The following is a 23,145-nucleotide window of genomic DNA, read 5'->3' on the forward strand; positions in this document are numbered from 1 at the left end:
GGATTAGAATATGGGGGAATGAAAACCTAGGGAAAGCTATGATGGAAGAAAATTATTTCATTCAAAGCAGTTTTTATTTGTTGGCATCTTGGGGTCTGTTATTTTGTTTAGCATTATGGTTAGGTTGCCTGGATTTCAATCCTGATTTGCTCACTTGCTAGAGACCTTGAAGCAAATTACTTAACCTCTCAGTATTCTACTTCCTCATCAATAAAACAGACATAGTCTGTTTTGTTCAATTGACCTCATAAAGTTACTTTCATTAGGATTAAATGAAGTGATGCATAGAAAATACTTAGAACAGTGCTTTTCGAAGTGTGGACCCCAGACTAGCAGCAGCATCTGGGAACATGTTAGAATACAGGTTCTTGAACTCAAACCCAAACCTACTGAATCAGAAACTCTGGAGGTGGGGCCCAGCAATCTGTTTTATGCTGTCTTCCAGGCAATTCTGATGTGGCTAAGGTTTGAAAACCACTGCCTTAGAACCTAATAAAAGCTCAGCTGTTTCAGTATGGTAATGACAATGATAATATTGTGATATTTCTGTTTCTAGGATCTGTTTGCAGAAATTGAGAGAAATCAGACAAAACTGGACCAGTGTCAAAAGTTTTCCCAGCAGTACTCCACTATTGTAAAGGTAACTCTGCCATGCCCCAAAAGGAACATAAGTGATTTTCAGCTTAGGAAGACCTGCATTGTCTCTGTTGGTTTTTCATCACAGCCCATCTGCTATAGGCAGGCCCCATCCTTCAGTTAGTACAGCTGTGTACTTCTCATAGCCCCACATTGGAGGATGCTCAGAGAGGTACCAGACATCAGCTGATAAGAGGATTCTCCACTTAGATGACCCACAGGCCTCTCTTTTTTTTCTAATCCTCACCCGAGGATATTTTTTCCATTGCTTTTTCAGAAAGAGTGGAAATGGGGAGAGGGAGAGAAAGAGAATCATTGATGTGAGAGACACATTGATCGGTTGCCTCCTTCATGTGTCCCAACTGGGTCCGGGGACAGAGCCTGCAACCAAGGTATGTGCCCTTGGCTGGAATCGAACCCAGGACCCTTCAGTCTGTGGGCCGACGCTCTAACCACTGAGCAAAACTGGATAGGGCCCCACAAGCCTCTTAAACTTATCATGTCAAAAACAATATTTGGCTTTTCTTTCCATCTTGCTTATCTCAAGATATAGTGTCACTATTTTCCTATTTGTTGAGGCAAAAAAACCAAGAATGATCCTTAACATTTCTCTTTGCCTTAAACTTTATGTTCAGTCTTTGAATCAGTTGGCTCCATCTTCCAATATGAATGACCTGCCTCTCATTACCCACCCCTTCACCATACCCCTGGTTCACATCTAAGTGAGGAATCTTCCTTATACCGCTCAGCTACCTCCAAACTCATCTCTTGCTTCTGCTCCTGCCCCCCAGGCTGTTTTCCCACACAGTAGCAGACTCACCTTTTTTAGAACGTACTACATGTCACAGAATTTCAGATACCAGCTATTATATGCACTACCAAAAAAGAAGAAACTCTGCCAATTATTAATTGTAAGACATATTCCAATTTTAGAGCTACTAAAACGTGGGGAAAATTTGTACCTTGTAATAGATGAAACATAGTAAATTGGATCATATCATTCTCCTGTGCAAAACTGTCCAAAGGCTTTTTATCATATTCATAATAAATTTTAAATTCTTTGTGGTGTATGAGGCCATGCCTGATCTCTTCCGTCCCCCCTCACATTTCTCCGATAATATCTTTAAATAAGAATGACCTGCGAATATTATAATTTTATTTGTTTATTGTATGCCTTCTCATTAGAATGTAAGCTCCAGGGGAGGGCAGAGTTTTCTCTGACTATGTGTGTAGCACTTAGAACAATGACAGGCACATGGTAGATGCTCAACAAATAGTTTTTAAATAAGTGTATTTCTTTAGTTAATAATAGAAGATTTGGTGTCATGAAAATTTGAATTTAAATCCTAGCTTCACCGTTTTCAGGCTTTAGACTTTGAGCAAGCACTTAGCCTCTCTGATTAGCTTGCAATATCTACAAAATGGAAATAGTAACAACCTCACTGAGAGATTGTAAAGGTTAAATGGGATAATGTATGCATGGATAAATGTATGCATAGGACAATGCCTCAAACCTAAAATATGTTCATTAAATGGTAGCATGTGCTTTTATTATTATTACTATTTTATTATTACTACTACTACTATTGTTTTTCTATAGGTTTCTTAAGGAACTCATTCCATGTTTTTCTTCTGCCTAAGGTTTGCTAAATAGACAAACAAAGCAGAACATTCTAGGCAAAATACATAATCGAAGGCACAGAGGAATAAACATACAATGATTATATGAGGAAACAGGAAATATTCTGGTTTAGCTAAAAGGAGTATGTTCACAAGAAGCAGTGACTGAAAAATGAGAAGGAGCCTGGGGCCAACCTTTGAAAGGCCTTGTTCAGTTCTTTTGGCTTTACTTGCTATTCTTGCTACTCAAAATGTTGTCTTTCAACCAGGAGCATCACCCGGGAGCTTGTTAGAAATGCAGAATCTTCAACCTGCCAAATGAGAATCTGCATTTCAACAAGGTCCCCAGATGATTTGTATGCATGTAGATATTTGAGAAATTTTCGCTCTAGGTCATTGAAAGCTTTGAAGCAGAGGAACAAAGTGATTATCTTTGTTTTAGAAAAGTTTTTCTGGTGAGATGATAGAAAATAAATGGAGATGAGATCATAAGCAGGAAAATAACTAAGAAGCTCTTGTATTGAGAGCTGAAGAGGCCTGGACTAGAGCAGCACTCTCAGGAGTGCAGAGGACATGACAAGAGCATGGTGATACGAGTAGAGCGTTGGGTTAGGGATTAGAAAACTGAGATTCTAATTCTGACTTTGTTGCTCACCCACTGAGTTAATTAGGGAGATTCACTTCGTGTCTCTGGGCTTCAGTTGCCCATGCATGAAAAGGATGGTCAGCAAACAAACTGCAAATTCAGGGGTCAGCAACTCTGACCCACAGGCTAAATCTAGCCTGTGCACCTATTTTTATATGGCCCATAAGAAGTGGCTAAAAAAAAAGCAAAGACGAATAATACTTTGTGACATATGAAAATTCCAGGAACTTCATTCAACTTTCAGTGCCCAAAAGTAAAGTTTTATTGTAATACAACCATACTTTTATTTACTTATTGTCTGTGGCTGCTTTCACTTACAATGGCACAGCTGAGTAGTTGTGACAGAGATAGCATGGCCCAATAGTGTCCATCTGGCCCTTTACAGGAAAAGTTTCTAACTTTCAGTTTAAAAGACCACCAGAATGCCTTCCTGCAATGAAATACTATGATTTCTGTTACATGATGTGTGTGATCTATGAAGCCCTATGTAAACATGGTGAAATTTCTTTTTTCCCAGGACTATGAATTGCAACTGATGACATACAAGGCCTTTGTGGAATCACAACAGAAATCCCCTGGCAAGCGCCGCCGCATGCTTTCCTCTTCAGATGCCATCACGCAAGAGGTGAAAGGGTGGGGAAAGGCCACATACCACTGTCTTCCCTTAAAGAGATTCCTTTGTCTGGGCCTTGCAGTTTGATTTACAGTTTACCTCTCTGCTAGCATATGACTTCATGAAAACTTCCTTTTATTTTCAACTACTTAAGTTTACTTTTCTGATGTGTAATTTATCTAAATTGTTTTTTTGAACCATAGTTCATGGACTTAAGGACTCGCTATACAGCATTGGTGACCTTAACAACTCAGCACGTGAAATATATCAGTGATGCGCTCCAGCGGCTGGAAGAGGAGGAGGTGAGGACATTTGGGTCCTAAATCACCTTGAAAATAGAATTAAAAACCCTGTGCCTCATCTGTCAAAATGTAAAGTGTACACACAGCTGATTTTCTTTATTCATAGTAGTTGTTTCTGTGAGGCTGCTGGAAACACTGCTTTAGTGAATACTGAACTCTTATACCTAGGAGAAAATACAGCACTAGGTTCCTACAAACCTCTGGTCACAACATTTTTGTTCACAGATAATGCATAAACTTGTGTTATATGTGTTTTTGTTTAAACTAAGCTGTGGCTGGTGTTGCCCAGTGGTTAGAGCATCGGCCTACGCACCAAAGGGCCGCAGGTTCGATTCCTTCTCAGGGGCATGCATGTACCTGGGTTGCAGGCTCAATCCTCAGCCTCAGTTGGGGTGCTTGTGGGAGGCAACCAATAGATGTGTCTCTCTTACATCAATGTTTCTCTCTCCATCTCTCCAGTCCTCCCTCCCTTCTATTCTCTCTAAAAGTCAATGAAAAAAATATCCTCAGGTGAGAATTAACCAAAAAAAACAAAAACGCCTTAGTTAACATATTTTGTTGACTCACTGACATTAACCTCATGGCCAAGAGCGCTATAGCTCACTCCTGAGCAAGGCGTGTTTAACACTCATTATCTCCATAAGGCACATCACAGCCTTCCTGTGCTTAGGGACATAAGACAGCACCTCAGCAATACACTTGGGTCCATTTTAAACAGTGAAATCACCATCAAAACCCACAAAAATATGGAAACTCTGTCACTCAACAGACTGTGAAAAGGACTCTGTTTACAGTATAAGAGCTGGAACAAGAAGGCAGCGTATCACCTTATTCTACCCCAGCTGGGAACACTGGGCGACTGAAATATTTTGCCACCACTCTGTGCATGTCTGGGCATGACTGTGAAAATGCACAAATATTGGTTTTGGGGGTTACAAATAAATTTTAGTGAGTAAATTCACGAATGTGGAATCTGAATAATTATGAGGATTGACTATTATGTCCAATACTCCCACTTCCAAGTATCTTTAGAATGGAAATATTATAAGTATGAAGGAAGGATATGAACAGAGATCCTTAATAAAGCGTGATTTGTTACAGGAAATTATTGGAAACATCCAAATTCTATGCCGTGGAATCCTATGAAGCTGTTAAAAAGAATGAAATAAATTTAAGTGAAATAATATGGGAAGATATTTATAACATATTATTTGGGGAGAGGGAAAGTAGGATAGAATGCTGTGTATAATTATGGTTTCAGTAAAAACAATACTGTGTGTACCACAAAGACACAATATGAGCATACAGACAACTTTACAAGTATATATACCAAATTTCTGGGGGAATGATATTAAGGGATATATATTATGTATTTCAGATTATTTGAAATTTTTGTAATGAGTGTGTAATCTTTTATAATTATAAAAAGCTATGTCTTTGCAGAGTAAATTTCCATGTCTTCAACTACCCTTATAAAAGAAATGCTTTTAGGAACATTAACCCATACCAACTTTTGCCTGTGTAAATTAGCAAAAGACTTCCTTTATGTCAACACCTATCTCACTTAATCTCTGTGGACTTTAATCTCTTTATCTGTAAATATAAGAATTATGAAAATAAGTACGATGCTGTATGTGGAGAGCTTTTTAAAATCAGTAAATAATTATTGAGTATCCATCATATATAAAACTGTGTGCCTTTTTAGAAAGGTGCTAACCTAGATGTAATGAACTTAGCTTTTAGTATCCTACTGTTAGGCAGCTGTGAGTAGTGCTGTAGGCTGGGTAAATTATATTTAATTTGGGGTTCTTTTAGTTGCTTACTGATTTAGGTAACTTCCATGTCTCTATTTTAGGAAATCTGAAGTCAGGCCAGTCTAATAAGACTGACCGACATACTGATTTTTTATTTCCTCTTCTAGAAAGTAGTAGAAGAAGAAAAACAGGAACAGGTGGAGAAGGTTAAAGAACTTCTGGGCTGGGTGTCTACCCTAGCAAGGAATACGCAAAACAAAGCTGCCTTACCCCAGACCAAAGAACTGACAGACATTGAAAACGCTATTTTAGAGCAGCAGGTAAGTAGAAGGTCCATCTGACTCTTCCTTTATACAGTAATATATGATAATGCATTAGGTGGTAAATACAAGTCATATGTGAGCCACCCAGAAGTGATTGTTATCTCAGTGAATGTTAACTTTTAGGGCTTAAAGAAACTTAAGAAGTTATCTTATTTATATTTCTGTCTTTTTTATTGGCTGTATATAGCTCATTGGTAATAATAATCTGAGCTAAGCTTTCACCTTGAATTTAAAAAAAGTTACTTCAAGTAATTTTTGATTCTTTAATTGTTTAGGTTCTGAAGCTTTTCTCTTTATTTCTACTAAATAGGTACTGGCAGAGGAGCTGACAACCAAGAGGGAACAAGTCTCTGAGGCCATTAAAACGTCACAGATCTTCTTGGCCAAGCATGGTCATAAGTAAGTATTAAATGAGAGGTTATGGCACATCTGGGAGACCAGAGATCTACCTGGCTAAAACTTAGGGTCATGATGAGACTTCAGGCTGAAGGATTCAGAGCAGCAAGAGTCGTATGGTGAAGAGCCTTGTAGTTCATGCTGGGGAGTTTGCACTTTACCTTGTTGGCTATGGAGAGGGATCATAAATATGATTGGATTTTGTTGGTAAAGGTTTCTAGAACAGTTTGATAGAGAATGGATTGACATGGGACAAGAGTAGAGCCCCGAGTGACCATTTAAGAGGTGGTTCTGATAATATAGGCAAGAAATGATGAGGGATGGAGAAGAGACGAAGAAGATTCTAAAGATATTAAGGATGGTGAACTTACAGGGTTTGGTGACAAACAAAAATTATCAGCTATAACTCTCTGGTTTCTGGCTTAGGCCACTGGGTGTATGGTGATGCCACTAACCAAGAGAGGTATTACAGGAGAAGGTATGGATTGAGGGAGAAGAGGGCAGCTTTAGCTTTAGACGTTATGAATGTGAAGACCCCACAGGACATCTGAATGGAAATACCTAGTATATATTAGGAAGCACCTAACACATTAATTTGTGCCTTACATTGTTCCACTAAAGTTATCCAATGGGCTGTATATGTAAATTTAGAGAGAAGCTTAAAGTGACGGAGATTTGAGTCATCAGCATAGTAGAAACCATAGGAGTGGATTAGCTTACAAGGGCTCAGGGGCTTCTCAGTGCTTCTTGCCCTGTAAAGGAAACCTGAGAGAAGTAAAAGGAAAATCATGAGTGATACCTCAGAACCTAAGGGAGAACAGAATTCTAAAAAGAAGGGAGTGGTCAGAAGTCAAGAAAGGTCAAGACTGAGAAGTGTCTGTTAAATTTGGCAAGTTGGAAGTTTTCGGTGACTCTGGTGAAAAGTTGGGGGATGATGTCAGATTTAGTATGATGGGCAGCACTCAGAGTGATGAAGGTGGTGATAATGAAATTAGACACTCTTTCAAGAAGCTTGGCCATAGGAAAGGAAAGAAATAATTAAGTAGAAATAATTAGAGTAGAATATATGCTCAAGAAAGGGTTTTGTTTTCTTAAAAGATCAGAGGGACTTAACTGTGTTTATGGACTGTGTCTCAAGGACCTAAAGGGAGAAAAATTGAATAGAAGAGGGGCCCCAGGGGGTGTGAGCAAGGGTGAAATTCATCACTGGGCGGAAAGTACACCTTAAACAGGAGCTGAGACAGCTTTTTTCCTAAGTTCTGAGAAACAGGAGATTAAGAAAGGTGTGAATAAAAAAATTAATTAAATGAATTAATTAAATGAGAAGGTGACATTTGAGATCCTGCTCCCCAGATATGTCATCAGTTTGGCTCAAACTCATAAAAATTCTAGAGAAGAAAAAAGAAAGGTATGATTAGAGGTTAATATGCCAGGCATGAAGCCAGAAAGTGAGAGAATTAGTGCCCAGTGGTCTGTATGCTGTGTTTGAAATAGGTAGAGAGGTTGTTTGCCGAAAGTCAGAGTGGCGTTGAGGGGAAAGAAGGAAGGATTGATTGAAAGCCCCCGAGAGGAATGCCAGGCAGCACTGAAGTCCAGTGGAGGTTAGAGCCCAGTAGGATCTCTGCTCCACTGCTGTGGGATTTCTCCTGCACTGGTTCTACTTCGCAGCCTGCATGTGGGAGCAGAGAATTCTGGTGGGTTGATTGATCTGGGGCTGGAGTTTTATCAGATTAGTGAGCATGTAAGGAACTGATGGAGATGATGGACTGCGGGCTGTGGACTCTAAAGAGAAGAAACTGAATGTAAGAGAGGGGACTGATGAAGAGAAAATGGACGCATCAAGGAATACTTGGGAAATCTCAGTAAGTTGGTGGATGGTTGTGATATAAATCACAGGATCCATTCTCAAAGTCATAAGGTAGAGTGGGAAAGGGGACTTGCAAAATTGACCTGATTCAGAATAGTGATTGCTGCCGGGGAGAAGGGGAAAGTAATGGGGTTGGTTACAAATGCACATTGGACTTTATATATGTAATATTTTATTTCTAAGAAAGGATCTAAAGCAAATCAGTTAAAATGCGGTAAAGCTGGATGGTTGGGTAACAAGTACATGAGAATTTGCTGTATCCTTCTCTGTTTAAAATGTTTCATTTTAAAGAGGTGTAAGAGTAAAGAAAGAAAGCTGGAAAGGTAGAGTTATAATTAGGAGCTATAATCAGATAGTAGATTCTTAAAGTTTAAAATTTCAGAACTGACCCAGTCCAGGGTATGGGGGGCTCGGCGAGAGTCCTCCCGGCCTTTGGTGACTCATTGGGTTAAAAAAAAAAAAAAAGAAAGAAGAAAAAAAAAATTTCAGAAGTGGAATGGTTTTAGATGATGGCAGGGTCCAAGGTTCCCATGTGTGAGTGGGGCTGAAGTGGAGTGGAGGCCGTTTGGATTGAGAAGCCTGTGGGACTACAAGGCTAGGGTGTGATAGACAATTGGTGACATGAGCATTGACAACACCAAGAATCATGACCTGATTTGAGATAAACAGGAAAACTATGAGTTAGAAGCCAAAGTGTTCAATGAGAATGTTAGCAGTGACAAAGAAGAATACCATCCAGGATGGAGAAGTTATGATTGTGAAGCCATAGAGGAGAGTTTGGAGAAAGGTTTTTCTCTAAAAGAGCTTTAATGCGTCATCTTTCAGGCTTTCAGAAAAAGAGAAGGAACAGATATCTGAGCAATTGAATGCCCTGAATAAGGCTTACCATGACCTCTGTGATGGTTCAGCAAACCAGCTTCACCAACTTCAGAGCCAGTTGGCCCAGGAGACAGAACAAAAGGTACTTTCAGTTTTACTCTCCATGTGTTGGGAGGTACCCTTTGAATGTTATGAAAGCAGCTTTGCTGATTGAAAGTCATGATCACTAGCTTTCCATGACCAATGTGACTTAATTTTTTAACCTCACCATAGCAGCCATTTGTCTTGTGTTTCTTAACTGGGGTTCCATGATGTGTTGGTCAGTCAAAACTCTAGAAGGCATTTATGGCTAAATCTTTAGACCTGGCTCACCATTTTTGTTGTCTGCCATTTTGTGGCAGGCCACAGTCAAGGAGAACATAAATTTTATATCCAATTGCAGAGCAATATGATTACTACTTTGTGGCATTGTCACTCAAAAGTTGATAGCCAAGAGTTCTGAATATTGGGAAGAAAAGACCATGAACCTCTTCCCCTCATACTTTAATTTTCATATCTACTAAATAAATGAGAAATGTTTATTTCCAAAGCAAACTGGTGGATTAGCTACACTGACTGAGACGCTGGTTCCCCTTACCCTTAGTCATCCCGTCATGTGACATCTTTACCAGTTCCCACTCACGTTCATTTCCTGGACCACATGAAAGTTGTTAAGATCCTGCTGGTTGTCCTGAGTTCTTCCTGGATACTTGTGTACATGTAAACTTACCACATTATATACATGTGTCTCTGGGATATATATGTGTGTTTGCCTGCTTATTTCCTATGTTGTGAAGCAATGGCCAACTTACGTGGAGCAGGCCAAAAGTAAAGCACGTGTGGTAACCCAATTGGGTCTAGATGATGTTCAAAATGATATTCAGACAAATATGCTTTGACTCTGGTCTTTGGGTATGAAATTTGTGCAGCAGGAACTAGAGTTGTAAAGACCACGAGACAGAACCAGCTATGACTTATTCGAGAGTAGATTTTCAAAAAGAATGCGCTGGTTTAGTATTCTCTGTGTAAGGTAGCCCACTTTTAATGGCTTGTTGCTTCACCATATAAGGGTGTATGTGAAAAGTTTTAACAATTGCTTGCTGAGAACATCTAGTTCTCATTTTGAAAGGTTAAAAAAGGGGAGGGGGAAAAAAGAGAGACAAGCTGCTGAGCACCACTACATTGAGCATGATGTGTCCCTGTTACCGTTTGTGTGTTTCATGTGAAGTATTGTTCTGATTAACTGACATCCTTGCTTACAAGTTTCACTAACCCTTTGGAGTTTAAGCACAAATGCACAAAGGGAAAAGAGGACGACCTGTTTGGGGTTATTTTTTGCAAAAAAACAAACCAAAAAACAAAAAACAGTCGCATGCTGGACGCTAACACCAAGCTTACACTGTGTGTGCGATACGGCTGAGCTGCTCCATAAGGCTCTATCTCTTATCTGCCCATGGCGAGCCCTGCAACTCTGGTAAGTAGAAGCCTTTTATATTTTCTTTTCTCCTCTCCCTCTGTCTTTTTCTGCTAGTTTAGGTCAGGATTCCCATGTTTGGTGGGACTGAAATGGATTTCTGTGGATTATTTCCCAGCTCAGTGCTTCCTGCCTGTCCTCCAGTTATGAGGGTGTTGGAAGGAACAGCGTGTAGTCTTTTCTCTTTGGCTAGACTCCAGGCCTTTCTTCAATATCTGCATTCTGAGACTTCGTGAGTCTCATGGAAGAAATTAGAATTTCACAAAAGAACCTTTTCCTTTGTCGTATTTTCTGCTTCTGAATAGTCTTTACATGGATTCTGTCAAAGGAGTTTTTCACATATCTCAAAAAAGCCACAGTTGTGCGATTTCTCCTTCAATCTCTATAGAACAGATGCCGATTAGGTTTGCATACCATACACTTACCTTATACAAGTTAAACTCTACATTCTGGGTCAGAAAATAGTGTGGAGAATTTGTCAGTTCTTCCACTATTTGAACAAGTACTGTGAGATGGGGAAGTGAACCAAACCTGTTCCCTCATTTGCTCTCCATTCAGCATCTCTTATAGTGTGCAATTAATCAAGCTTGAAATGCTCAGTGAATGCTTTTAAAATATGGGGGGAAATAGGATAATGATATAAAGGATTTTCTTACTATTGATCAGCCTATTTATTTATTCATGAAATGTTTATTGCACTGCTGGTTCCATTCCTAGACACTGAATGGGCAAAGTACCTGCTCCTGTGATGCTTGCTTCTCACTGAGACAGAAATGAAATGCATTCTTTAGGAGTCAGGGATGTGCTTGGCAATTGCTTCAACAAGACCCTCCATGGATAAGTTAGAGTTAAATAAGGATGAGAAATCAATACTGACCAAAGAAGGACAGATAAAACCACCTATAGAAGATGAAGATAATGAATGGGAAGAAGAGCTAGAAAGTTGGGGAGTAATAAAAGTGATGAAGTGTTGTAAGTGGTAAAACACGTAAATGATTTAATTTCTGGATACATCATTTCGTGATAAAAGGCTTCAAAGTAGGAATTCTTAAGGAGCTGCTTTTAGGCTTTTTTTGCAAGGGTAAGTTAGACAATACATAAGGTTTGCCTTACTCATTCACCCCAGAACCTAACTCCTGTGTAAGCTGCGACTCTACTGCACTTATCCTTCATCCTCTTCTGGATTCAATTGGAAAGGAGGTACAATGTCCCAAGATTTAGAGTCAGACCATGATTTGATTCTAGAACTCACTGGTTTTGTGACCTTGAACAAGTTACCTAACCTCTTTCTGCCTCATTTTTCTTACCTGCAAACTAAAGGTTAAAATAATTGTTTTCTTAGGATTGTTGTGATGCTTAAATATTAGTGCTCAATAAATATATTAAGTGCCCAACACATGGTAGTTGTAATTATGGTGTTACTACATTCTAGCCTGGACTGGAAGGAAAGTTACTAGTAGTTCCAGAGGCAGAGATCCCCAGTATATTCTTTCCTTGACTTGCCCATTTCAATTCCTAGAGCAAATTTAACTCAGAGCCATTGCCTTGGCAAGTGCTAGCATTAACCACCAAAGTATGACTGCCCCAATTGCTAAACAGCTTCGTAAGTAATATACATAGGGCCCTTTACTGAGATACACAACTGTTGTGTGATAATCGGGGTGCTTAAATCTCTCTAATCCTGTGGACTGATCCTGCTAAACTCAGCAGCAGGGAAGTACTACTTCAGGAGTCTTCTAGATGGGCTTCAACACTGAGAAATTTTCATATGGGGTTGAATTCTCATTTGGGGGAACTGGTATGTGTCTTAAGAACTGGTATGTGGTGAGTTAGTCTTATAAATAGCTGTCCTCTCAGTTTCACTGCTTGCTACTTTGTAGAGTTTGTCACTCAGATATGCTTAATGCTTTCATCCCTCAAGTAATCTGTGAATTTTTTCTGGCCATGTTAAACTTTCTGCAGTTTAGAACAATTCTTTTTTAGCATTAACACTGCCAGGCTTCAGAATATTTCCTACACTTTGGGGCCCTTCCCAGGCTGGGTATTTCTTATGGTCAGAATTTGATATAGTAGTATAGTTCTTTGAATGGCTCCTTTCAACACTTGTGCTTCTCTGATTTAGTTTTCTTTTTCATTTTTTCTTTCAGGGTTGCAGAGCAGTTGCCGGGGTGATTGACCTAGGCACAGTGGAGATATTTCCCATCTTCAGAGCCATGCAAAAGGGCCTCATTGACCAGGACACAGGCCTTGTGCTCCTAGAATCCCAGGTTATCATGTCTGGCCTCATTGCCCCCGAGACCAGTGAAAAGCTCTCTTTGGAGGAGGGCCTAGCCAGTAACCTCATTAATCACCAGATGTACCAGCAGCTCCAGGAGCTACAGGATATTCTGTCTTTAATAAGCAGGCTTACTGAGAGCAAAGGCCCTCTTTCTGTAGTGGAAGCAATTGAGAAGAAAATTATCACTGAGAGAGTTGGACTGAAAATCTTAGAAGCTCACTTGGCAACTGGAGGCTTCAGTCTCCCCCATAATGAGAACTGTATAAATCTAGAGGAGGCTTTTCACCAAGGCTTCATTTCTGAATGGCTTTACTCAGAGTTAGAGTCTCAACTGAGATCATCTAAGAATTTGATAGACCCCAACACAGCTGAGAAAATAGGTTTGCTGGATCTGATGCAGAGATGTATTGTCCACCAAGAATCAGGGTTGAAATTGCTGCCTGTCAAGCAATTGGCAGGGGGAATGGTGAGCTTGAAATCAGGCCGGAAGGTTAGCATTTTCCGTGCAGTTCAGGAAGGCCTAATAGATAGACAGGTCACTGTCCGGCTGCTGGAAGCTCAGCTTTTTGCTGGTGGCATAGTAGATCCAAGAACAGGACACAGACTTACAGTGGAAGAGGCTGTAAGACATAATTTGATTGACCAAGATATGGCCTGTGCTATTCTCATAAGGCAGCTTCAGACAGGAGGCATCATAGACACTGTCACTGGGCATAGGCTGACAATAGATGAAGCAGTAAGCAGTGATCTAGTAGCAGCTAAGATTGCCCTTGTGATTCTGGAGTCCCTTTGGTCATTCATGGGGTTACTATGGCCTGAATCTGGAGAGATCCTCCCAATTACAGATGCCCTGGAACAAGGTATAGTGTCTACTGAGCTAGCTCACAGAATCCTTAGTGGACGACAGCATATTAAAGCTCTATTTCTACCAGCAACCACAGAGATTTGGTCCTGGAAAAAAGCAGTAGAAAATGGTATCTTGGACAAAAATCTTGCCAATAACTTAAAATCAATTTGCATACCTGATGTGATGCCCCACATGCAATTAGCAGATTCTTCAGAACAAAGCAAATTGAACATTAATCCCGGAGCGTCAGATCTGTTGTGCAGCAAGGAACAAATCGAGGGCATGGCAAGCCATAGTGAGAAGCTATTGTTCCAACTGATGACTCATAGCTATATTAATGTGGAGAATGGACAGAGGCTGCTCCTGCTAGACAATGAGCTGATAGAAGCACTAACAGCAAAAGGCGAATATCAAGCAAGTCCTCTAGGAGTGTCTGGAATTGGGCATCAGAGACTGGAAACTCCCGAAGAATTAGAAGAATCAGTGAATGTGAAAATCACAGAAACTCTCTGTGATAGGCTGACTGTGAGGTCGAGTGAGTTCCACTCTTCTCAGAACAAAGAATATCCTGATCAGGCAAATTACACAGAAGCAGAAGGCAAAAAGATCATTGTAGTAACAGAAGGTTCCCCTACAGAGAACTCTGAAAAAGACCTATTTGCAGGGGAACAAAAAGTGAAAAATTCAAATGTTGATTCTTTGAAGGTCAAAGGTCAAGTTAAGTCAGAGTTAAGATGGCAGTTATTAGGTACCAAAAAGGAAGATCTAACAGAAGTTTCTACCAGAGAAAATATCAGCAGAGGATTTCTTCTGACTGTACCCCTTGAGGAAGCAGAAGATGTGACCTCGGTAGTGGACAAAGATCCTTTTTCTGTGGAAACACCGAAGGAAGAATGGCAGACTCTCAGAAAGACTTCTTTTATGTGTCAGAAAGAGCAAGCAACCCCACTTGAAACTGAACATATTCCAGATGAAACTAGACCTCTCATAAAACCCCAAAGCAAAAAGTCACAATTTCAGGTAGACAAAACTCTAGATTTGGAATCAGAACTCAGGTCTGAAAATGACATGAATATTCATTCTCTGGACAAAAAGAAAGTCTTAAATAAAACATTTTCGGGTAAGGATGACCATAACCAAAGTCCAGAACAGAACATTGCAGCTGATAGTATGATGACGTTAGAAAAAACAGATGAGACAGATCATGGTAGTGAAACTTCCCTCTCATGCAGTCATCCTTCTGAATTGCTTGAAGGAGCTACCTTAAATATATTATCTACACAATTACTAGATGGTGGTATCTTTCATGAACAAACAGGTCAACAGCTCTTACTGAATGAAGCAATAGCCCGAGGCATTGTGCCCAGCCACACTGCTGTGAAGCTTATGGGAAAGCTGAACATGTTTCGGGGCTTCTTTGACTCTCAGACTTGTGAATCTTTGACAACTGAAGAAGTCATCGATGAAGGTCTGATGGATGAGAAGTTATTACATAATGTCCTCACAGCAGACAAAGCTATTAGTGGTGTCTTAGACCCCCGTACCCACACACTCTGCTCTGTGAAGGAAGCAGTTGCAGTTGGACTTCTTGACACACAAACAGCCACCAGAATTTTTGAGGGGCAGGTGGTGACTGGTGGAATTGTTGACCTGAAACGAGGCAAAAAGGTTTCGGTGACTTTGGCCTTAAATCTTGGCTTGGTGGACAGTGCTGACCGGACAGAGCTTATAAATCTAGAGAAAGCTTCCAAAGGCAGAGATGCTGGAAAAACAGTTAGGGAGAGATTAATTAGCTTACAAATGGAAACAACTGGAATTATGGACCCTGATAGCAAGGCCCCTCTAACAGTTATGCAGTCCATTGACAGAGGACTTTTGGAAAGAGAGGAGGCCATTCAGCTGTTGACTAAGCAGGTGGTAGATGGAGGTATCATTCACCATATATCTGGGATGAGACTTTCTGTTGATAATGCCTTTAGACATGGTATCATTGATGAAGGTTTAGCCAAGCAACTCAAAAAAGTTGAGAACTTAAGCCTCCATCAGTTTTTTCATCCTGAAACAAAGGAAACTATTTCCCTCCCTGAAGCTATAAAATTAGATCTTGTTACCCCAGACTTGAAAGGAGAAATCCAAGAAATTCAGGCATTGACTGGAAGCTTTGTGGATCTCATTTCTGGGCAGAGATTGACCTTGGCGGAAGCTAAACAAGAAGGACTGTTAACTAATAAAGCAACATTGTCTTCAGAAATGATGCATGGGATTGTAGATCCTGAGAATTCCAAAATTGTTCCCTATTCAGAATTAGTAAAGAAATGTAAGATTGATATTGAATCTGGACAGAGATATCTAGAAGTAATTCCTTTCTCAGACATTAAAGATGAAGTGAGTGGCAAAGTCCTTACATTGTCTCAAGCAGCTCAGCTGGGAAAAGTAGACTTTGCATCTACACTGAAGGTTCTGGAAGCTCAGGCAAATACTGGGGGAATCATAGATACTGTCACGGGACAAAGACTGACATTGGCATCAGCTTTGGAACAGAAATTGGTAGATGAGAACATGGTCAGAATTATTGCATCTCATCAGGTACTAAGTGGAGGAATCATTGACATATTTAATGGTCAAAGAGTGACTTTAAAGGAAGCTATTGAGAAAAGATTTATTAGCCCTGAATTGGCAACTTTAATCCAAATAGATACTTTAGAGTCCAGTGATCAGATTGAAAAGCAAGATGGAATTGAAATACGTGAATTAAAGAAGGAATTTCTAAGAAAGGAAGCATTAATTGCTTATAATCAGACTGCTGAAATAAGTTGTGGTAAAGAGGAAAGTGAGAAATTACTTCAAATTGGAAGTCAGTCTGCACAAGAAAAGGTTAAAAGGAGAGTTTATGATGGGGAGCAGGCAAAAAAGAACAGGGAAATTTCATTAAAAGAATTGGAGTGCAAGGATCAAGATAAGAGGAGAGCTTCTCCAGATGCTAAAGAGTCTGTCAGTATCATCGTTCCTAGTGATTGTAAAGGCAAATCATTGGGCCAGGGTTCAGTGACATGCCCTCACTCAGAAGTTTGTGATTCTAAACTTGAAGAGGTAGCTAGTAACAACATGGAAAAAAATACAAAAGAAGAGCAGGAAAAAGTAGTGTCACAAATAGTAATTATTTCTCATACAAAACAGTCTGTGTCAGGTTTAGATCATAAAGAAATAAGGGAAAACCAAAGAGAACTTATTTCAGAAGCGCAAGAATCAAATTGTGAAACTTCAGGCAAATTTCCGAGTGAGCTGGTTATTCAGAACCCAGTGAGTACCAGGGAGAGGAGGAAGAGAGGGAAGAAGGAGATCATCATAAGAGACAGTGTCAAAACGTGCAAACCAGTAGTTCTCTCAGAAGAAAAGCTGAACCAAGAAACTGCCATTAGAGGTGACCATGGCTCCGGTATAAAGAGTCAGCCAGTGGAAATTACCATAATTGAAAGAGGGAGTGAAGCTGATAGGCAGCTGGGATTTCCTGCTCTGTGTAAAGCTGAAGACTCTTCTTCTCCAATGATACCCAAAGGAATTTCTGTAAGAAATCAAGATGCTTCAACATTTTTCAACTCTAACCAGGTCAGTGAAGGAGAAGCCAGAAATTTAAGCCTCTGCTTAACTGTAAAACCAGAAGACATTTTATCCCAAGAACTTATAGGTGGGGCCCAGAGGGAACCACTCTCTTCTATGACTCCAAGACCTAAAGGATTGCACTACCAAGAATCAGTTGGAAAAGCCCAAGTTGCAGACACATCCCAAATTTCCAAAACAGACAAGTCTTTCCAGGGGACCACCAGACAGGAGACCAACTATCATGAAGATTCCTCTGTTACTTCTAAGACTAAGGAAACCAAAGATCTGATTTGCTCAACTAATGAAAGTAAAGAAAAATCATACCAAGAAGTACCTTTTGACTCAACAAAAGCTCTTAAATTGGAAGAAATTACAGTTTCTAGAGTGGACCCAAAAGAAATTAGAAAGGACTTTCATCATCAGGACAGCAAAGGTGATAGTGAACTTTGTGGAATTCTTGAATCTAAAATGGTAGCAACTAGGGAAATAAGTGGAGAGAAATTTCTAGAAATGTCAAACCCTATAGTTACAGGTGTAGAAGCAGGGTCCTTTGAAGGTGTAGTGACGCAGGGAGTTCCCAGAGTCTTGGTGTCTCTCCTTCCAGAGAAATTGTTCAAAGATGTGTCTCAAAAAGAAAGTACAGGGCAACAGGATGCCGCCATTAGTTCCACTATTCCAGAGACCAGTGAGGAAAAGACAGTGCCCCTCATACACCCGACAATGAAGGTGGACGAGAAGACACCACTGGAAGAACTCAGACAAAGTCCTGGAGGTGAACAGACTCTCCCGGCTGCACTGACGGGAAAGGGAAAGGAAGGTGTAAACACAGAGCCCTCCAGGACAACTAAAGTAAGTTTCCCAGGGGTGTGTTGTGCTTGTATATGTTTTTTTTAAGATATAACTGGCTTAATGCTAAAACTCTTGACTGGGTACTGAGTTTATATGTGAATAAATTGTATGCATGCTTATATTTCAGGTCATTAGATATTATCTGTTTTTAACACAGGAAAATTAGGCAATGGCTGGAATGTTTTTCTGAAATTTGCAAGGGTTTTAATGTAGAAACTAACATTGAAGCTAATTTGAAATGTTGGGTGATGCTACCTAAGGTTAGGAGAGGTTTTGGAAATTTTGGTAAAAGGGTGCTTACAGATTGACAATTACGAGCTTCTGCTCCCTGAGGAAGTTAATAAAATAACTTTTCTGTCTATTAATTTGAGGAGACATAGACAAAATAACATGTGTTGTTTCATCCCACCCTAAGTGTAGTAAAAATTTCTATTTATCTATAAGATCCAGCCTGCTTTAAAAAGCAGACTTAAAGGAGAATGTCAGGTCTGAGTGAGTTTTCTTTTTGGCTCCACAGAATATATTTAACCGGCGACTCTGTCTAGAACATGATGAGAAGCTGGTATCCTATCTGTCACTATTACGAGACATTGAAATGAGGACCAAGCAGATTCAGCCTGTGGAGCGTAGCCTGGTAGAGCTACAGGATCTGCGGTGTCAGGCCAAGGTAGGTTCCCAGAGACTTCCTTCCTCCAGGTCCACCAGCTTGGAGAGAATAGAGACTATAATGGAAGAAAAACATGTTCAAGACATCACCATTTAAAGGACAAAAAATCAGTCGAAAAGGTGTAATGAGATTGCTGAAGAACACCAGGAAATACTGGTCTCACGAGATTCAAGGGAGCAGTAGTCTGCAGTGTTAACTACAGTAGTGAGACCAAGTGCAACGAGGACAGAAAGGGGGTTAGCACCTGCAGGTCACTAGTGACCTTGATAAGAGCAGTTTCAGTGGAGCAGTTTGGTGGGCTATAAACTAGGTTGCAGTGAGAATAAATGGGAGGTTGGAAGGTGGGGACAATTAATGTAGATCATTCTTTCCAGAAGCTTGGTAGTGCAGGCAAGGAAGGAGGTGGGACACTGGCTAGTGGCGCTGGACTGAAAGAGGAATGTTTTGAGTAGGTTTTGGGGGCTGAAGAGAAAGAAGTGGTAGAAAAGGAGAATTTGAAGTTAGAGGTTAGAGGAAATGATGGCTGAAGAAATGAGGTTCCTGAGGACATAGAATTAGACAGCCTTGAGAGAGTGGAAGAGTAGCTTTCACTTAAACTGGTGGCTAAGAGCTGTCACAGGATTGGAGTTGTAAGGAGGGCAGAGATTGTAGAGGTTTACCAGTTCTCTCAATATCCAAAGTATGACCTTGGGTAGGGTGGCTTAAGGGGAAGTGAGGAGGATGACCAGAAGAACTACCTAGCTTTCCACAGCTTATTTCTGGCTTCTCTGCTGAAGATCAGAATATTGTAGGTTAGCTGAGTGGGAAGGCTGGCTTGGGGTATTTTTCTGCTCTTTGGTTCTGCCCCCTTGGAATTTGGTATGGGAGTTGTCCTTTTGATTGACTTACTTTTTGCATAACATTAATAAAGTATAGTGACATTCTCAGAGAGGCTGCAAGCTATAGTGGAAGGAGCACTGCCCTGAGTCAGAAAACCTGAATCCAAGTTCTTGGCTCTGTTGCTTACAATCTGGGTAACCTCAGAAAAAATTTTACATTTAAGTGCTGAGACATGTCTTCTGTAAATCTAGAATTATAATATCTACTCAGCCTACCTCAAGAATTAGTGATTATGAGTACCAAATAAGCTAATGAATATATACATCAAAACACCTTGGAAGCCCTGAAGCCTGTATAGGGATGAGGTGAGAGACAAATGTGTTCACTGCCGATTCCTTCATAGTAAGATTTCTAGTCTTGATTTTGGAGGTAACTCCGCTTTATCTCCTCAGGCGTTAGACAAGGAGCTAAAGGATCTGTCTGCCTTGGTGAGCCAGGAATTGGAGTGTGTGAATCAGATTATCATCATCCAGCCTCAAGAAGTCCCTTCTCAACTGTTGAAGGCTCTAGAGAAAGATGCCAAGAATCTTCAAAAGTCCCTCAACTCTGTGAGTGACAGCTGGAGTTCCAGACTGCTCCACCTCCAGAATGCTGTGGAAGTGAGAAAGGTAGTCTCTTGTTTTAATTCACAAAGTCTGGGCAGGTTTGGAGATTTTCATAATCTAATTTGCCATTTATTTTTTAGACTAGAGTGTTAAATCAGCACGAAGAGCTAGAAGGCCAACTTCAAGATCTGAGAGCCTGGGTTGGCAATACCAATCTTATTCTGAATAGCAAGGAATATAACAGTGGAGCAGATGCTGACAGCCTAAATCAGCGTCTCCAACAGTGTGAGGTAAACTCTGCACCCATTCTCAAGCATTTGTCCTTTGAGTTGTATCAATTTTATTTGTATGCCGTAGAAACCAGTACTTATCTTTTTTGGAAAGTCTGATTTTCCATTTCAGAGATAATAAAATCTGCTGTGTTTAGTTTTTTAGGTTATCATACCCCTGGAGTGTCAGTGATTCTGATTATTTTTCCTTTCAGCTATTCTCTGAGAGTCTACAGAATGGCCTATTATTATCATCAACAGCCTCTTTATAACCGAGCATCTGATATCTGTCCCTTGTTTCTATTTTGCCCAAGATCTAATCCTATGCACACATATCAATTTCAGGATAATTTTTGGTCGGCCATCTAGATCATGGCTTGGCGAACTTTTTCTGTAAAGGACCAGATAGTAAACATTTTAGGTCTTATAGTTTATACGCAAATGGCCCATTTCTGTGGCAACCACTCAGCTCTGCCATTGAAACATGAAAGCAGCCACAGACAGTACATAAATGAATGGTTGTGGATGTGTTACAATAAAATGTTATTTACAAAAACAGTTGACAGGTAGATTTGTCTGGAGACTGTAGATTGCCAACTCCTGATCTAGAGAGATGCTTTTTTTCTTGTTAAGAACCAAATTAATTGATACTTTTTATAAGTCAGTGAAAGATAGAGGCTCTGAGATACATATGAGCCAGAGGCGTTTTCCCCGAACATTTTTCCTTTTAGGGGGGTTATACTTAAGATAATATTAGATATTACACACACAGGTTTGTCTGCCCTCTGCTTAAACTCTTTTTAAAAAGTCAGAGAAGAACCAGAGATGTCCCCTCCTTCTGTTCCACCCTCTCCCTTTTCCCCAGTCTTAAGAGAAGCAGACATAAAGATTTGTCCATGGTCTTCATTCCTATTACTCTTGCAAGAATTGACCTACCTTCTTCTTTCATAACCTTTTATCCAAGATATCATTGGGGGAATGAATAGCAGACTCTATTCACTGACCAGGGGTATTATAAAGAAGTAAGAATGAGAAAAATTCCTATGACATGAGATATAAAAACACATAGCATCTTGTGCATTGATTTCTGCCCCCATTATAAGTTATTTGAATTCTTTCATGGAAAGAGATCCACAGTCTAAGCCTTGTTTTCTTAGCGATAGTTTCCCAAATCCATGTGTTCACAGATGGAGGAAGCATGGTCTAATGATAAATAGCCAAGAAGCCCTCCCAGCCTGCTTTGCAGGATTGCTAACTACTCTCACTTTCAGAGTGATAGAGATTTACATATCTTAGTTGTTTTTATTGCATCCAGTATAACAACTGATGGCCACTAAATTTATGTTGGAAAATTGCATGCTTTTGATAGATAATGATAGTATTTAGGGACTTTTTACTGCTTTAAGGGAGCAATATAATTATTATATAAGAAAGTCTGACTATAATCCTTTACAGTTTTAAAATGTATAAGTAACATTATTTACTGTAAAAATCAAATTTTAATGAACCACAGATAAATTGAATATTTTCTCACTTCTGACCTACCAGTAACTAACTGCTAGACAAATACAAATAAATTTTGAACCTAAGAAAATACAATTAGGCAGATATATCTCAGACCAGAAATTTATGTTGGTACTTTTCAAACTTTAAACATTTTTTTACAGATATCTGAGATTAGCTATAGTGTAATTCTGTTAACATAAATAAATGAAAGTTTGCAGCATTTGGAAATCAATATGCAGTAAAGGAAACCTAATTGTAATTTATGAGGAGTGTGGAGAGACCAGATGTTAAAGAGACTTCCAGTGCTGATTTGGCTCTAGAAATTATCAGAGTCAATTATAAAAATACAGGAAATTTATGTCTCATTGATTATGTTGGTCCTTTGATTAGAACCAACAACTTCTGCTTCAGTAGAGAATTAGAAGTTTCATTTCTTTCTTTTTTTTCTCCTTTCCCTACTTACCTTAGGATTTGAAAAAGCCTTTGGCTGAAAGGAAATCTCAGCTGGATGCTCTTGCTTTTGATACTCAGTTCTTTCTGTCCGAGCATTCCCAGGACTTGTCCCCTCAGCAGAACCGGCAGATGCTGAGGCTTCTGAATGAACTGCAGAGGTCTTTCCAGGACCTTGTGGAGCAGACTGCAGCTCAGATGAATGCCTTGCAGGGTCATCTTCAACAAACGGAGCAGGCAGCCCTGGTCAAGGTCAGACTGAACCAGCAGCTGGACTCATTTGTCTTTTGGGATGTCCTGTGTTTGGGTTTTCTGGCCAGAATACATCTACCATGATTCCAGGATCCTGTGTTTGCCAATTTTGAAATTTCATGTCATTCAGGCCAGTTTGGTTCTGGTCCAGGAGGCAGCTATTCTGGCTGTTTTTCTTGCCATGCTTTTGGTTTATGTGTACATGTGAGAATATGTGTGTTTACGTGTGTATGCATGTGCAAGTATTTTCTTTTTAATAAGACTCTCCTCTCACTGTGTTTCATGGTGTCTGACTTTCAAATGAAAATCACATCCCCAGCCCTTTTTTCTTCCTTAGTGTTGTGGGTTTTTTTTAAATATATCTTTATTGATTTCAGAGAGAGGACCGGAGAAAGGAGAGGGAGAGAGAGAGAGATAGAAACATCAATGATGAAAGAATCATTGATTGGCTGCCTCCTACACGCCCCCAATTGGGGATCGAGCCGGCAACCCAGCATGTGCCCTGACCGGGAAT

At 40.0% G+C, this 23,145-nt stretch overlaps 1 protein-coding gene across 4 annotated transcripts in view; it reads left to right on the top strand.

Annotated features, from left to right (window-relative positions):
• The window catches only part of MACF1 (microtubule actin crosslinking factor 1), a 305,107-nt gene that overhangs the window by 172,785 nt on the left and 109,177 nt on the right, over nt 1-23,145 (top strand). For 3 of the 4 annotated variants that reach the window (XM_081144949.1, XM_081144948.1, XM_081144946.1), the window contains 6 exons: nt 557-640; nt 3,420-3,527; nt 3,719-3,817; nt 5,739-5,891; nt 6,205-6,293; nt 8,983-9,118. In XM_081144949.1, the coding sequence (XP_081001075.1) occupies nt 557-640; nt 3,420-3,527; nt 3,719-3,817; nt 5,739-5,891; nt 6,205-6,293; nt 8,983-9,118 (669 nt within the window). Of the gene's footprint in view, nt 1-556; nt 641-3,419; nt 3,528-3,718; nt 3,818-5,738; nt 5,892-6,204; nt 6,294-8,982; nt 9,119-12,636; nt 18,064-18,580; nt 18,731-20,001; nt 20,218-20,294; nt 20,445-22,397; nt 22,632-23,145 lie in introns of all 4 variants that reach the window. The other variant, XM_081144947.1, reaches the window with a different exon arrangement.

Source organism: Miniopterus schreibersii (assembly GCF_964146895.1).
Source record: "Miniopterus schreibersii genome assembly, chromosome: 8".
Taxonomy (NCBI): Eukaryota; Metazoa; Chordata; class Mammalia; order Chiroptera; family Miniopteridae; genus Miniopterus; species Miniopterus schreibersii.